The sequence below is a fragment of the Vicia villosa genome, linkage group LG4 (assembly GCF_029867415.1).
Source record: "Vicia villosa cultivar HV-30 ecotype Madison, WI linkage group LG4, Vvil1.0, whole genome shotgun sequence".
In the NCBI taxonomy this organism is placed as follows: Eukaryota; Viridiplantae; Streptophyta; class Magnoliopsida; order Fabales; family Fabaceae; genus Vicia; species Vicia villosa.
The window spans coordinates 192,759,896-192,777,608 of NC_081183.1; the positions used below are offsets into that span (position 1 = coordinate 192,759,896).

At 33.5% G+C, this 17,713-nt stretch overlaps 2 protein-coding genes across 2 annotated transcripts; both read right to left on the reverse strand.

Moving 5' to 3' along the window:
• Positions 1-4,409: 4,409 nt before the first annotated feature.
• On the reverse strand, positions 4,410-7,800 carry LOC131596535 (probable disease resistance protein At4g33300). The gene is made up of 5 exons (XM_058869210.1): positions 7,079-7,800; positions 6,397-6,791; positions 5,729-6,084; positions 5,420-5,625; positions 4,410-5,351 (listed from the first exon to the last, which is right to left on the reverse strand). The coding sequence occupies exons 1-5, from the start codon at positions 7,767-7,769 to the stop codon at positions 4,525-4,527; spliced, it is 2,475 nt and encodes an 824-aa protein (XP_058725193.1). The 5' UTR covers positions 7,770-7,800; the 3' UTR covers positions 4,410-4,524.
• A 4,001-nt stretch (positions 7,801-11,801) lies between these two features.
• Positions 11,802-15,723, reverse strand: LOC131596536 (protein OSB1, mitochondrial-like). Its single transcript, XM_058869211.1, has 4 exons — positions 15,222-15,723; positions 15,013-15,136; positions 14,852-14,927; positions 11,802-12,468 (listed from the first exon to the last, which is right to left on the reverse strand). Exons 1-4 carry the CDS (start codon positions 15,566-15,568, stop codon positions 12,206-12,208), a joined length of 810 nt encoding a protein of 269 aa, XP_058725194.1. The 5' UTR covers positions 15,569-15,723; the 3' UTR covers positions 11,802-12,205.
• Between the last annotated feature and the right edge of the window lie 1,990 nt (positions 15,724-17,713).

Consider the following 17,713-nt stretch of genomic DNA (forward strand, 5'->3'; position numbering starts at 1 on the left):
GAGTTTTACTTGTGTTTTGTAGAAAATGCGGACCTCAAACTATTCATCTGAAACTTGCTTAAATAGTACAAATAAAATAACTACTACTAACGGTCGACTAATTACTAGCCAACACGTGTCCTCGACATGCAGCATCTTCGTCTGGGAGACTTCCACGCGTCTTTTAGAAACTGCTGAAAACTGTCTAAAAACCGTCACCTTTGGCTCTTGATGTCTTCCGACTCCAACTCAAAATTTGGAAGAAACGCCTAAGTTTTGTGCATACTTTAGTCGAATGACCATGGTGTCTACACCTTTTTTAGTCGAAGTAATCATGGCAATGGTGGCCTTTTTAGTCGAACAGTCTTGACTAAAAGAGCCTCTTAATCAAACTGTTTTGACTTAGAATATTTAATAATTTCATATATCTTGGAAACTATTTACCATTATTAGCAAGTCGAAATCTTAAGGCAACAGTAAGGCACAAAAATAAACTCCAAAGTTATAGAAACAAAGTAAAGAAAGATCAACCTTCATTTCAACTTACTTCTAGTGCAAAAAGAAAGGTTACATAAAGCAATAATATTCGTATAATCATAAGAAATTTAAAAGGTACAAATAACCACAAAAAGTTTCAGAGGGAGCTTTTATTACATGGAACAACAACAAAAACATGGACTCCTACAATGAATCTGAAAAAGAGAAAAAAACTAACCATGAAGAAAATGAGGTAAGTAATCTAACTTTAGAATTTAATTATAATGAATTATTTCGAATATGTAAAAGTTAGATAAGGACTCAAGTAAATTAAAATTCAATATTTCTACTTCTAATATTGCTATCTTTTCCCTTGAAAAAAATAATATAAAAATTATAGCCTTATATAAAAACAAAGTATTTTAATTCAAAACTCTTTCCCTTATCCTCTTTCTCAAGAAGGTATTGTTGAACCTACCAAACGTGAACAATAAAATATTTTAAAAAATAAAATTGACGATTTGTATAACACACTTGATAATTTTACCAAAGGAAGAGATAATTTGAATTGTCTTCTAGGTAATCAAAAAGCATCTTATAACAAAGTCGATCTAGATTATGAAAATGCATAAAAATATTGTTAGAAATTTTAGTAACATATGTCATGCAAATAGGACCTATAAATCTAATATTCTTAAATGCAATAATTGTAATAAAAATGACCATTTTGCTTTGTTAAGAAAATTTATGAAAGAAGGAATGTTTATCCTCCTTCTCATTTCTATAAAAAATACCATGAACGTAAATTGAGAAACATGTCTATTACATCTTTTTTTGCAATATATCCTAATGAGAAATCTAGAGGAAATGTTTATTAAACTAATATTAAAGGACTAAAAAATATTTAAGTACCAAAGGTCAAAAATTCAAGTTGCAATGCAGATATGCTTATAGCTCAAAACCAAAATGTCATAGTAATAACGGTTGTTCAAATCATACGACTGAAGAAATAAGTATTTTCTCTTATTTTAATTCTACAAGTGAATAAATTTTCTCTTATAGCGACGTCAAAAGTAAATTTGTTGGATATGAGACTATTGTCAAGAGTCTTAATTCTGCTGTTGAGTTGTACGTTCTAATTATTAAACATTTTAACACAATTTATTTGATATTAAGTAAGTTGAATGACAAATGTAAGAGAATATTGACTAATTCTGATCTTTAAAACTCCAAAATATTATTTATCTTTTTTTATTAATTTTTTTAAAAAAAACTATGACTATAGAACAATTCATCCATGTTTACTTTTTTGAACTAACCATGTTGTAGAGGTTTATGTTGACTAATGGAATAATTTTTATCCCTAGAATTAAGTTGACTAATAGAACTATTTTTATAAGACTACTATAAAACGTTTATTAGCTAAGAAGATAAAGTAAAATATTAAATTAAGATAAAGGAAACAATTACGTTAAACCTATATTTTTTTATAAGTTATATTAAAATTTATCCACTTAAAACGCAACAAAATTGATCTTAAAATATAGTTAAGATCAAAACATGTGAAACATTTAAATTGAATATTAAAAAGGTTTTTTTTTTAATTGGGGATAAAAACTTCAATTTTCTAAATAAAAGATTGAAACAATTGAAATTTATCCAAAAAAAAAAACATTTGCTAATTAAAAAGTATACTAAAAAATGATGTAATAATTAAATATGTTTGTTACAAAATCTAAAATAGTTAATAAAAATCAGGGTTAATAGTAATTTATTCCGTTTCGGTTTACATCCTATTGTTGTTGTTAAAGACAGATTTTGGCAACGGTTATTTTAAAAAAACCGTTGTCAAAAGGTAGAGAGGTGAGAAAAACAAAATTCGCTAACATTATAGAGGATGAATTACTATTAATCCTACAAACAATATAAGCAGCTTCTAATTTGAAATTTATTTTTTAAATATAAATATGAACAATTGTTCTTAGACTACCGACAAATTAGTGATTATCAACTAAGAAGCACAGTCAAGAGTCAAGCATAAATTCTTTTAAATGTGTCAATGTTCAATGTATCTACTAAAGTGATAAAACAAGCACTTCAAAATAATTGGCCATTGCATTTTCTATTTTTTATCCATTTGAGGTCCCTCTAGCTAGTGAAAGAAGTAGACTTCAAATGAAAAAGAAGTGAGCATGCTCCACTCCCACTAAACAATCAAGAAATCACATCACTTGTCAAAAGTTCATTGAACTTACTTACTTGGATTATTTTCCACTACCACTAGAAAACTAACCAAGAAACTTCGTGGTATATCATGGGAATTTTGTCCCAAAACAATTATTGAGCAACTATTGTATTATGGGAGATACAAAAGCTCTCTTATATTTAGCCATTTGAATTTAATCTAGTGATATAATTATTTATAAAATCACCACATCATGGGAAGTAGTTGAAGAGGGGAAACCATCGTTCAAAATCACCACAAACGTCACAATAGTAAAGCACCGATGAGAAATAACAATGCAAGAACCACAATAAATAATATGTAAGAAACAAAAGTCACTAGAGAAGATGAATAAAAAGTTGCATCAAGGAGAAGAACAATGGAGGTTGTAGAAAATTACATAAAGGTTATTGTAGAAAGATGAAGGTAGTGAGCAGTGGAGTTCTCAGATAAATACTTCTAAGATTGAACAAGGAGGTTGGAATAGTGAAAATGAATCACTTAACCTACTTTTGTAGCCACATTTTTTATCTTAAGAATCCTAAACGACCAAGATATAATGCTTGGCAATTTAAGAATATAGAGGATCGTAAACATGTCAATATGCTTATGTTGTGTCACCTAAGGAAAACTGTGTTCTCTCCAAAGATTATGACTACACATGGGTCAATGCAAAATAATTATCCCCTCATCCTAGGTCACCAAGCCCCAGGCCTAAGGTCCACGTGTCACATAGAGATATGTAAATGTTAGTTTAAACTAAGGAAATGTTAGAATCTGGTGACGATAGACAAGAGTAAGAGCGGTGTGAAGTCGCATATGATATTCAAACTATAAAGATTTCTAGGTCCAGTGAAGAACGCTTGTTGTCCATTGCGTCAAAGCACGTCAGAATGACTTTGAATCAAGCCAATACATAGTCTAGGGCCGACGAACTACCACATGCTCTATCGTCACTTTTTAGAACACAGAAGTCATTGACGTCCTGAACAAAGCATTGCATAAGGCAATTATTGTCACATTCCTCAACATACCCATACTTCAGAGAATAAGATAATTGTGAGGCCAAAAACAAGTCATAACCCAGTTTAGTCAGCTAGGGCTTGGGGAACAATTATTCTAGATTAGACCAATGCCTAATACATATTAAATAAGGTCATCTAAATCATATGCAGTTGGGAGGATTAAAAAATAAACACACCATAAATGCACATTGGATAAGGGTTGACCGATTTCTGAAGACTATCAAATATGAGAGTCAAAGGATTTCTTAACACATGTTTGTGGAGATATCTTCCATAGAGAAAATTATAATACCTTCAAACCCTAAATCCCCTCCTACAAAATCGAACTAAGAGCCATAACTCAGTTCCACATAATTAAACCCTAAATATTACTCACATGAAATCCCTATATCTTGGAGCCTCAGAACAATGACTATCATCAAGTTTCTCACTGATGTTCAAATCCTCAAGTCAAACTTAATCACTAAATCAACTTATAGCAAAATCATATGAACCATTTTTTTATTTTATCTTTTGTAAAATATCTTGTTTTGTAAAATCATATGAACCACTTATATGATAATCACTTATACTAGAAGAACTTAATTAAATTGTTTATCCTAACCGTTATCCACATTTTGGTTTTCCATTACTTGCGTGACTATTAATGAACCTTAGCAACTTGGTATATGACATTATTAAAAACTAACAAAAAGTCTCCTATATTCACCACTTAAAGAGAATAAGTTCATGAAGAAGAAAACTTTCATTAAATACAATTATGAACAACTTTTTTACAAAGAATATGGCTGCAAACATCACAAGAACGTAAGACACCATTCATTCTCTAAGCCATTCCAAATCAAAGTACTGTTCTGACACTTGAACATGAACATTAGGCTTGGCCTTCTCAACATCTTTCCACACACCAAACACTTCCTCATCACAAATTACAAGCCTCAAAGACTTCAATAAAATAGCAGACTGAGGCACATTCTTAATCATGGAGCATTCCCTCATGTCAATCTTTTCCAAACTTACCAATCTTCCAATCTCTTCAGGAAAACATGATAGGTTAACACATTGCGAAACATCGATATACTTCAATCTAATCATGTCGCAGACACTAGGAGGAAGCGTTTTCAATTCCGGACAAGCGTATAACCGAAGAATCTCGAGAAATCTCAGCATGCCTAATTCAGCAGGAAGTTGTGCCAAATTATGGCAATTAGTGAGACTCATGTTTTTGAGAGATTGTATCTTACAAATGCTTGAGGGCAAAGAAGTTACATCATCACAATGATCAAGAGTGATCTCAGAGAGGTTCGGAAAGATTCGAGACAGATTTACCTCTTTACCCTCTAGATTGTTATTAATCTTACACAAAACTATAAATAACTTGCCTAAGTTTTCCATGACAATGCCTCCAAATTGAGGGATGGAAACTTTTTCAAGCCATAGGCTTCTCAAGTTGGTTAAGTTATTGAAAACTGAAACATTGTGAAGACAAGCATAGGATGCACTATAGTTTATTACTATTAATGCTCTTAAATTTGGCATTTTATCTATGAAAGGAGGTAAAAAGTAATTCTTAGAGGTGAAATTTATGATCAAAACTTCAGCCTTTGGAAATTCAAGTTTAGGCCAATCATTTTCCTTCATTTCACCTGCAATGTAAAATTTATTAGAACACACTCGCGCGCACAGACAGAGAGACGCACATTTATATCTATACCTGTGTGAATCGAAACAATTTGTGCCTCGAATGGCTTGTGTTTGCGTCTTATCCATTCTTTGGGGAGCCCGTTCTCTCGTTTTGGCATAACTAATCGTCGGCGTTCATTAATAGTCTCGCGGTTACTCAAATTAAGTGCAAGGTCTCTAAGTACATCATGTTGAGTAACTGAGATCTCAAAGCAACTACTATACATGCCACCAGCACTGATAGATCAAGTTATCAAAATATTTTTAGAATAAGTTCCATTCATCATTGCAAATTAACAATACGAAATCTTTTAAGAATGGTTTCGAGTTGCGTACGTACCGCGCTTCTTTCACCAAGGTGAGAAGATTTTTGTTAGAGAGCTCAACAACAATAGCAAAAGCATCTTTCTCATCAATATCATGGATTTCAACCCACATATTGATGAGAACATCTAGAGGGATTTTCTTATCCTCAGGGAATGAACAAAGGTCCAAGAAACATTCCTTGATCTCTTCTCTTAAGTAGTTTATACTTATCGCCATTCTTTCGATTAGGTTGATTTCATGAGATTCTCCAATACTTTGGCCTTGAGATAACCTGTTTTTAACACTTTCCCAAAACATTTCGGTTTGATCTCGTAACGAAGCTCCGATCACTTTCAGAGCCAATGGAAGCTTTTCACACTCACTCACAACCTGTTTCCAATTGAATACTATTAGAACAAGATCATAGTAACAAACAGATAACACACAGAATACCATCACTAGAATCTCACACAGACAACCGTGAGTACCAGGGTTTGAACCATGATGATGGCGTCCAAACCTAATCGGTTTCTGTCAATTGACTTAGAATTTGCGGACTAATTTTATTTTATCTTTTATATAGAAACAACTTATAAATAAGTACTTACATGAGAAGCAAATATGTTGTAAGCACTTAATTAAGCTGTTTATCAACACAAAAGTAAATTTCTCTATCAATGGGTTGGAAAGAAATTGTATTACCTGTTTAACCAAATTCTCATTCGCCGTAAAAGGAATCGATTTCTGTCCAAAAGCATGGTGACAGAACAAAGACAAAGCATCCTCTTCACTCAACAATTCAACCTCATAAGTTTCATTGAATACTGTTGGAAATTTGAACCTAGAAACCACAACAAACTTGCAACCTGGTATTCTATACACAAGCTGTTCAAGAACCGAGAGCGACCAAACATCGTCTAGAACAACCAAAGTTCTAGCCTCACTTCTGCATTCAAATTGCGGTATCCATTGAGGAACATCATAATTTGGATTCAAGTTCCTGTTTCCCATGATGTGTCCCCAAATCTTTGTCCTTAGCTGCTCCACATTTGGAGATTGTGAAACAGTTAGAAACAAGATTCTCTCCTTAAAATAACCTGCAAAAAAAGTAACAATTGTTAAAACTTTTCAAACATTTCCCAATAAAGGGCCTATAGAAACAACTTATGACAAACTAATAAGTTCTTTTCAGCTTATTTTTAGAAGCTCTTCAAACTAGCTTATTACATAAACCCTTATACTATAAATAGGTTATGCGTAAGCACTTATATGATAAACACTTATATTATAAGCACTTAATTAAGTCTGTTTATCCTCGTGATTCTATCAAATTCACTGTCGTTTCAGAGAAGTTCTTAACGAAAAAGAATTGAATTATGCTTACATCTCACTTGTTCATCTCTACAAACCTCTCTAGCAAGAGTAGTTTTTCCAGATCCACCAATTCCACAAATCCCAACAACCCATAAATCCTCTCTTCCAACAACTTTCTCTATAACTCTCTTCTTCCCCAAATCCAAACCAATACTCAAATTCAAATTTCCAGAATTACCCTCAACCCGATTCTCATCTTCCTCCATACAAGACCTCACAGCTTCCTCCACCCACCCTCCACCTCCCACACCAATCTTCATGGCACCAAAATACTTCTCCAGCTTCCTATCCACCCGATCGAACCCTTCGGCCATCTCGAATCGCGTGTGGTGCACGTCAGCCAATGTATGAACCTGCATGGGACCTTGCATGAACCTCGAAACGTTCTTCTCAAGCTTCTCCATTTTCTTTGCTAGTTGAAGATTCTTGTACACGTTCCACCGGCTTGAGGAGAGAACCTTGTGAGAGAGCTCCACGCCGGAACGGAGAATCTCCGAGAAACGGTCGAGCTGAAACTGCCGTTGCTCCGGTAACTCGACGCCGGTGTATTTGATTTCTTGTATGGTTGGGAGGATATCGTCGATGTAGGATCTGAGCTGCTCTGCGCTTGTTCTGCATAGAAGAGATTTTCGAGATATTGATATGAGCATTTTGAGAAGCTCCGTTGCTATCTCGCCGGCGAAGAAATCGTTCAGTGCCATTGTTGCACGCTTGTTGGTTTTCGGTTTGTTCTTGGTTGTTTCTTATAGTATGTTTGTTCTGATGTGATACTTGAATTGACTATAATACCCTTGTTGTTACTAGCATGTGATTTAATTTAGTGGAGAAAATTGGATATAAGAACAAGTGAGCGTGACTGTTGACTATAAATATAATCAATAATTATTTGTTTAGAGAATTTAAATCTTTTATGAGTTTGGACTAGATCATACTTAATCACATATAGATATTATTGTACTTGTAAATAAATTACTTAAAAGTGATATATTAAAATAGTAATAATAGAGTAAAATAATAATGATACGATAAAAGTCGAAGGATTGAGATATTATTTGTATCTTGCTTTGTTGGTGGGGCCAATCTCAAGCTTGAATCTATTTAGAAACAAGTGAAAGAAGAATCTAATATCTCTTAGTTCAAGTGAGATATTATTTGTAGATTTAAAAGCAAAAGGGAGTGTTAGGAGTTTGGGACCTCTAGTTGGGTTATTTAATCATTTTGGCTAAATGGAGATGGAAATTAGAAATGGGTATTCCAGGGATTTTTTTACCATCCTGTTACATTATTGAAAACATAATATCACAATGTCACGAAATGAAAAAAAAAAAAAACTAAAATGCCACACTTTCTCAACACGTCCGGCTAGGTCTTGGACGGACTGGTGAACTTTTTTTTCTTCAGTTGGGGTCCGGCCAGGAGTGGGTCGGACGCTAACTGGGCCTTTTTTTTTTTGTTTTAATTGATTTAAATGATTTATTAATTATAATAATTGTTTTTTATTATATTTAATGATTAAAATATAATAAAAAATTAAAAAAAACATTATTTTAATTATTAAAAATACGAGTAAGGCACGGGTTGGACGAGCTTGTGTAGGTTCGGCCAATAGATGGCCGAGCGCATATATTTTATTATTTTTTTCCTATAAATAAGATTGTATTGCTCATTTGCACTCACACCAGTTACAATTGAAGGTTTAGTGTTACTATTGGAGATGTCTTCTGAATCCCTTCCAACGTTTTCACCTATGAAGAGAGATGCAACATTATTTTTTCCAGCAACAAAGCCTCCGTTGAAGATCAAACTCTGGAACACGTAAACTTTCGAGCATCTACAGAAGCACTTGATCGGATGATTAGACGGAAACATTCTACAGGAAATATATAATTTTTCTTCCTTTGTGTCCTATTCTCCATTTTCTCCGAATCCAAACAAAATTACTTAAAAGTTTATTCCTTTACTTAAAGGTTTATTCCCTTTATCTTTGGATCCTACTAACAAGTGGCTTAAGGATATCATTTCAAAAAATCATAATTAGAAATTAAAAATATAAGGTACAGTAATAATTATATTATTTTTCAATGATCTTTTTTTAATTTTTTTAAATAATACTCTTTAAACACTTGTAAAAAAATATCATTTTTTTTTTTAATTTAATGTCATTATTTGTACTATTTATTTTCTATTGATATACAAAAACGCACAAGACTACACTAATTCATCTGATAAAGATGTTAAGTCAAAAGGTAAATCATGTGGTGCACCATTACCTTGACCTTAATAATAATATATATTGTTCTTTGTCTGCACTTGAAATATCATCATTACTTCAATCTTCACCGGATTATGAGGTTTTAGTTCAAAAAAGACAATATTACCAATATTAATTGTTGAATTATATTTCTATTAGTAAAATAAAAAATGACTTGGTCTCTGAAGAAAATTATCTTAATTATGATATAACGATAAATTAAATTTACTTTATTATTACTAAAATCAAGATCATACATAAATATCATGTAAACATACAATAAGCTGCGCCGCTACTCCATTTTAGATGGCAAAATCAATCCTCTTAAAAATGACATTCACTATCCATTTGACACAACATTTCTATGTATGAACCATTACACTCTTTGTAAAAAGATTCACGACTTCTGGTTCTAGAAAACTAAAATGGTCAAAGACAAATAGTATAAAAGCATGTTGATTGTCGGAACATGTTTTCTCATGTTTGACCACTTTACTTGAAGCGACTTTGAGAGTTGTCTGTCCCACAATAAAACCTCCAATCCTCAGTCCCACCAACGAGAAATCCTCAGTCAAATCTACACATGCATAATTCTCTCTTACCCATCCATAGACCAAAGCGTCTGTTGGCCTAATTAAGAGTCGATCTTCCAATATGTGAGTTAGTCAAGAAATTCACAGGCATACATGTAGTTATGTGTTTTACTTGATGCTTCTTACGTTTTGTGGCTGTCATTTCTTTTTGATCTTGTCAAATGGAGAGAAGCTATACTAGAACTAAGAAGTCTAGTTTTGCAAATATTAAACGCGAGATGCACAAATTCAGTAGAAGATATGATCAGAGACTACAAATATGTCGTACGTTTTGCCATCATAAAAAAAGGGGAGTATGTGAGTGCAATATCCTCTCTTAGATGTTTTGAATGATGTCAAAACTAGGAAATATATAACATTTGTACATTGGACATTATCTTTCTATGTCTATGTAGCATTTTCATCTTAGGACACTTATAGAACAAGTCAAAAGCATTTGGAGAAGTCCAAAATATGTTTTTTTAATGAAATAGTATGTTAGGAGTCGACACTTCCATGTTAGGAGTCAACTCCCTCTAATGAAAAATGAAAAACAAATTTTATGCACAGTTGGAGTCGAGACATTGCCATTTGGAGCCAACACACAACACGAATGGATCGACTCCCTTGAGTTGTGGGTCGACTTCCTATGTAGCGTTTTTAAATTCATTTGTTTCTGTCCACTTAGAGTCGACTCCTAGGAAGCATGGGTCGACTCCCTTGACTTAAATTTGTCCAAAAATAACACACACACACACACACAAAGAGATTTTCATCATCTCTCATTGCATGCGTACAACAACTAAACATAATCATTTTTGCTGTGTGATCAATAGATATTTTGATAAGGTCCAATTATGTTTTGTGTAATCAATTGAGTTGGAAATTCTTTGGGGGTTTTAAGATAAATTCACTTGGAGTTTTCCTCTAAGATCAAGGATAGATTTAGGGGTTTTGCAAAAGTCTTTGCAATTTAGATTCAAATTAGAAGGCTTTGAAGAACGGGGATTCTATCGAAGGAGTAACGATAAACGGAGGATCAATTGGAAGACTTGGGACAAGGTTACACAATTTGGATTTAGCCAAGTAAAAGCTATGAAGAAATACATTTTTTTTAAATGAGTAACGGTAATCAGAGGATCATCTTGGTAATCTTGGGTCACAATATATCACAATTTGAATTCAGCCGAGTGAAAGCTTCGAAGAAAAGGGTTTTGTTGAAGAAGTAGCGGTAAGTTGAGGCTCAAATTGGAAGTATTGGGTTACTTGATCGAACTCAAGATCAAGGGAAAAGATGAAGCTATGATCAACATCAAACGTAGGATTTTGAGAGTTGGATTGCTACTTTTTCTCTTGTAAACAACATTTGCAAATGTTAATTTTCATTATCTCAATTTCGTTTGAAATTGGGGGAAGACGTACCCATAGCGAGGGCTATTGGGAAACTACCTAAACAAATACTCTCTCTCATTACAAATTGTGTATTAATTGATTATGCAATCTATACATTGAGATCATTTTTTTGTCAAATATTACAAACTGTTTTGTTGAGTTGATTGCAATTTATAAGATAGCAATTGAATTTTCATATCAACAAAATCAAAGAAAAATCTTAATAGAATTGCACACCAAATGTTCAAAAAATTTCCTAAGTCAAGTTTTTGTTTGATATATTCATTGAAACTTGATTATCCTTGTGTGGTTTATTCAAACGTTATTGTTGAAAATATATTAATTAATTTTCTCATCAATCGAATATGTTCTATAAGGTTTAACACATATATGATCTTTTCGATAACGGTTTGAGATATACGATTGTCGATCAAGAATTGTTTCTGCGCGCCATAGTTAAACAAGTTTTTAAATAAGAAAAATCCATTTACGATCTATTCACCCCCTCCCTCTAGATCGCAGCCTACCGTCTAACATTTCATAGAGACTTGATCATGTATATGAAGTCCTTATTGCTCTACAAATTCTATAAATAAGATCTATAATCCATTTTCTTTTCACAAACCAGTAATCCATTACTGTTCTACACAATGTACCTTTACAAAACATGTCACTCCAGACAAATATGATACACCGGGCTGCCGTAAAAATAGCTAAATATACTAACTATCAAGGTTTTCTTTCTTTCATTTTCACTATAAATAAACTGATTATGAATTAAGAAGAAACTCAATAGGACTGATATGTGTGTGGCCTAGAGAATATCATAATCATATCATAGTGACTTCAATTTCACTATGCTGTAAATTTCACATAAGTTTAGAGGTGAATTGCCACAGTTGTCTTCTTTAATTAATTTCAGCTATTCATCGTAAACCCAAGATGTGAGACGTGGTCGACGACCTGCAAATCCTCCTGAAAATTTTGAGTCAAGTAATTCAAGTTGTCTTGTAACCCATGGTGGATTATGTTTACTCAGCCAGAGAGCTTCCCCTGTATCCTTGTGTTTAAAGTCAGGCGAATTTGGATTTAACTTGTTCTTTCTTCGATCCCACCATTCATTTGGACTGGCGAAAAACACTTGCCAAAGGTGAAGCTGATTCCCATCAGATAACTGGTTACCCGCTATTAATTAAGATGAGAGCAATAAGAACATACACAGCATAAGCACAGGAAGAAAACATGAAAATTTAAAATAAGATTAAGATCAAATAAGTAACCACCATTAAAATAATTGAGCCGGCATAGTAAAAAATGACAAATAGGCATGTTCTTTTGTGTAAACAAAGAAGTGAAGAACTGTAATGGAAAGTGAAATCCAGAACCAAGAACTATAATGTAATGTAAAAGGCTGAAAGCCAGAGCAACACAGCAGGTTATCATCCCAAATTGTGGGTTGTGGGACTTTTATGGCGTGAAGGGCAGAACAAAATAATCAGATGAATTATTCTCGAGACTCTTTTCTGCTATAATAAGTAGATTCACCAAGGGCACATTCGCATTAATAACTTAGTTAAGGATTATTTAAAAAGCTTTTTATGAGAGTTTAACTGAGTTTTTTTTTCTTCCAACCCATATGTTCCTTACTTACATGTTTATTAATAAAATATTATAGGAATTTCAATACAATTAGTTGAAAATAACTAATTAATACTGTCATAAGTAGTTTTTATAAGTGTGACTAAACTTTATTATGTGCATTTATGCCATTAGATAACCCCAATGTTGTCAATGGTGCCTCATTAGCAGATCATTGCGAAATAGCGAAACTAAGGTGTCCACTACGAAGAGCGGAATAATGGCAGAAGATCAATCGAAGGCTATTTATACAACCTTGATTTATAGCTTCATCTCCATCTTTAACAGTTCCACAAACATCTTCAAGAAGATCAATTTTGTCATCCATGTTCACAGCTTCTCCCTTCATCAAATCATTGCCAAGTTTTTCTGAAACAACCTGTATAACATCCTCATCATTATCATGGCCATCACATTAGGTTCTGCATGGAAAACTTTTTCACAAGGATCAGTTTGCTTCTTACTGGCACCAATCTGCAAGTTTTCCTCCACACCATCAATTATTATCTTTTACTGCCTCCAAATCACTAAGTTCAATATTATCATCTGTTGGTGTATCTTCATTTTAAGAAATACTAGTTCATGTGAAAACCATTTAGTGAACATCAAGATCACTAGTCTCCACTTCACTTTATGCATCCGGTGTCAAAAACTGAATTAGTGCCCCATCTGAATATTCAAAACTAGATGAATGAACCTCGTCTACAATATCTTCAACAATCACATTTCACTTTTCATTATTACTTTTAGCATCTATGGATGTATAAAAGCACATTGTAGCAACTACAAATGTAACAAATATTATCATCCAATTTGTGAGCTTCTTAAACTAAACAGCCATTAGATCTTTTGGGAAAAACATACAAGACTAGCATACCACATGATGACTATTAATCTTATTTAGTTTTATATCTTCCTCTTCAACTTTTTTAAATTCCACGCACAATCACAAGTATCTTCATGAATATTTTTTCACTCAATATCCCAACTTCTCCCCACCACCATTTATTTACCAAATTCATCCGAAGCTGTCGGATACCATTTCTAGTTGTCATCAATATGCTCTTCATCGTAACCAGTTTGCATGAATTCCTCCACGTAAAAGGGTCAAACAATATCTCTTTTTCCTAGTGGAAATTTCATTTTACACTATTGACTCATCTTTTACAAAGATGATAACTTCACATGAATATGGGTTTCCAACTGTAATGCCTGAATCAACCATGTGACTAATATTAATATCACTAGACTTGGTGGATAAGTGAGTAGAAATTTATCTGGTTACCAACCAAATATTTTAAACCACACGAATGTACCTCATCTAGAAAATATTCAGCAACGACATTGGTCTTCCCATAGTATCCTTCCCAACTACAACATTTGGATTTCCCATTTGAACATCAATACCACTGTTGGAGTCCAATTCTATAAATATTGCTGCACTCGCTCAACGTGCATCATCCACCAAACACATCGCAGTAGACACTGCCACAATACTGCTTTGCTATTGCCTACTATAGTGCCATGATTGACCTCAACAACAACAACAACAATCAAGTCTTATCCCACTAGGTGGGGTCGGCTACATGGATCAACTTCCACCATAATGTTCTATTCATTCCTTCTATCCAAATCGTTAATCTCGAGATCTTTCTTAATAACTTCTCTTATAGTTTTTTTAGGTCTTTCTCTACCTCTATCTCCATCTCTTTAACTCCCCTCCATCCGATCTTCCTTACCTCTTATTATTGACCACTTAGATTGAAAAACTTTTCTCAGTTAAAACTTAATTTTAAACTAGGTCCGAGAACAATGTCTCAAAATTACCAAACAACATAGCACTAACTTAAAAAAGAAGAACCAATAACTAGAGAAAAACCATCACACAAATGTTTCAAATTTCCATTGAACATTAAGCAACCATACTTACCTCCAAATTTATTTTCTTTCTCATGCTCTCCGCAGCCCGGAGTTTGAGCAACAAACTCTAACTCATTCACAATTAGCTGTAAACAAATCAAACAGCACAATTCATACACACATACATAATCAACAAAGACAAAATGTAGAAGTCAAAGCTTAAAATCAAACCTTATAACACAATCCCCTCTCTCCATCGTAACTCCCCAAACAACCTGATACACAAATAAAATGATTTGGTTTCACATGTTGATAAGCAAATTCACCAATTTCATTCCACATCATAAGCAGAACCCTGGTAACAAAAACACACATCAAAAAATGAACTTCTGAATTTCCATAACTATAACAGGAAAAAGAAAAACAGAAAAAGAACGAACCAAAAAGAAGAGCTATTAGGTTTGTTAGAACTTCGAACACGAATCGTAGTGTGAAACCCAAATGTGTTAGAGTTGACGCGCTTGAGTTCACGCGTGACGGAACCGATGAAGGTGGTGGTGTTTTCTAGGTGCGGTTTCCATTTGATAGTTGGGGGACGCTGGAATTTGAGAGCGTGATTGTAGACGGCACTGGTTCCGGGTACGGCGTCGTCGAAGAAGTGTGGTGGTTTTGTTGGGAGATTGGTTGTTGTGAAAGATTTGTGGGATGAACGGGAAAAGATGAATGGAGATTGAATCGGTTTTGGGGAGAAGAGAAGTGATCGGAGATTGATTGGTTTTAGTTTCATAGAAGATTCCGGTAAGAAATGTCGCCGGTGATGAATTTCGCGGCACGGTCATTTCATAGGGTTTTGAATATTTTTTTTAATTTTTTTGTTTGTATTAAGGGTTTAGCTAAAAAGTTTTTGGGCAGAAGAACCAGAGAGTGGCCGTTTGTAGTCATTGAGGTTTCTAGGTGCCACCCTTACATTGGACATCATACCCCTACAAAAATTCAATAGTTTAGTTTTTAATATTTTACTATTAAAATTTGTTAACTTTATTAAGGATTTTTCAGTAGTTTTATAAATTTGCTTACTTCTTAACTAGGTCTGTTTTCGCTCCGGTCCGGTCCGGGTATTTGCTATCTCGAGAGCCGGACCGAAATAGTATCGGGTAAATTCGGACCGGATCGAAACAGTGATGGACCAATTTTTTGGACCGAAACCGGACCGTTATTTCGGATATCCGACAAAAGTATCTAATAAATATCCAATATAGTATCCATTTGTGGTATTGGATAAAAAAATTATCCATTCCCGGACCGAATAACATTTGGTCAGTCCAATGGACCGGTTCCACCGGTCCGGTTCTCGGATCCTATGGACCAAATACAACCCTATTCTTAACTAGTAACAAAGCCATGGATATTTACGGGTTCTGATCTGTCACACTATTTTTTTAGTGTTGGGTGTTACAAGAGATGTGGAGTAAATTGGTTGACAAAGCCAATATTATCCTTCTTTATATCTCCCAAAATCTTTAAAATTGAAATCGTAGCCATCACAATTTCAAATGACTTCTTTGATATTTCTTCTTCAGAAAATGGTTTCTTGAACTCTATTGCCTCATTATGGTTCATCAATTATAGGCCATATAGCGACAGTTTATTGATTATTATTGCTCTAAAATTTTCTTCATAGAACATGTTCACCTCCTTTTTTTTTTTAATTTTATTTTAGCCACCCCATAAAGAAAGGTCCCTTCTTTAAGTTGATTGGCTACCGATTTTTGATTTAATTCAATGTCACTTGTTTGTTGTTGTTGCATCATTAAGTTTTTTGATGTCTTTCAGCATTTTGCGCATTTCTATATCAACCTAACCAAATACTTCATTATTCCACCATTTGAGTTTTTTTTTTTTTTAATATTATATGAAACTAGATCGATGATTATTTGAGCATCATGGTCCTACATTGCTCTAATTGCTTCAACTTGAGGATCATTTTTTTTCCTCCTTCAATGATCCTTGTTGGCGTCATGGTCCTACATTGCTCTAATTGCTTCAATTTCAGCATCATCATCGCCGGTAAATATTTGATAGGAAGGATAAATTTTTAAAATTAATTTGATACGGCCAAATCACATAATATTACTACACACATTGACAGAAAAAAAAAAATACTAATACTACCTTCATGGTAAATGTTAGGTACACCAACTAACATTCAATCATCTATGGATGGACTCAAGTGATCATTACTTTCTTGACTTCAATTTTTAAATAACTATTTATTATGAATTTGAAAACATAAACATTTTTGTCAACTATTTTATTGCTCAAGTTGACTAACAAATCCAGTTCACAAATACCCAAAAAAAAACATAAAAGAAACAAAAGAAGTTTTTGATTAAAAAATAATTGTCTCTCAAAATAGTTCATCAATGCTACGACGCAGGGGCGGAGCTACAGCCCAGCGAGTCCGGGCACGCGCCTGGGCTCAACCTCTCTTTTCGTTGCATACTCTCCACTTAATAGTCGATTTTTAGATAACACCAGAGACAAAATTAGTAATTTTTAGTCGAAATTAAGGGCAAATTTAGTAAAAACAGGGTGTAAATTTTTTGAATAAAATTAAGAACAAAATTTTTAAATAAAATTAAGGGTAAAATTAGTAAAAACATGGTGTAAAATTAGTAAAAACAACGTGTAAAATTTTTGTCCGGGCTCACTAAAATTTCTGGTTCCACCACTGCTAGGACATTAACTTAGTTACTCATAATCTCATACGTTTACGCAATGCAATCGAGAGAGACTAAACCATTTGATATCAGAACTAGTCCATGATTCAGATTAGACGGTCTAATAGGTTGGATCCTGATGATAAAAAAAAAAAAATTATATGTATAATAAGAGTAATAGATATAACATTGACTGATTCTTTTTACACAGC

Bases quoted from the DNA above. Each gene is read 5' to 3' on its own strand.
- LOC131596535 (XM_058869210.1), bottom strand. From the start codon at position 7,769: ATGGCACTGAACGATTTCTTCGCCGGCGAGATAGCAACGGAGCTTCTC. The intron at 6,792-7,078 runs GTAAGCATAATT...CTTTTTTTGCAG, and splicing joins TAGAGATGAACAAGTGAGAT to GTTATTTTAAGGAGAGAATC. The intron at 5,626-5,728 runs GTACGTACGCAA...TTGATCTATCAG, and splicing joins ACCTTGGTGAAAGAAGCGCG to TGCTGGTGGCATGTATAGTA.
- LOC131596536 (XM_058869211.1), bottom strand. From the start codon at position 15,568: ATGAAACTAAAACCAATCAATCTCCGATCACTTCTCTTCTCCCCAAAA. The intron at 15,137-15,221 runs GTTCGTTCTTTT...TTTTGTTACCAG, and splicing joins CCTAATAGCTCTTCTTTTTG to GGTTCTGCTTATGATGTGGA. The intron at 14,928-15,012 runs GTTTGATTTTAA...ATTTGTTTACAG, and splicing joins AGAGGGGATTGTGTTATAAG to CTAATTGTGAATGAGTTAGA.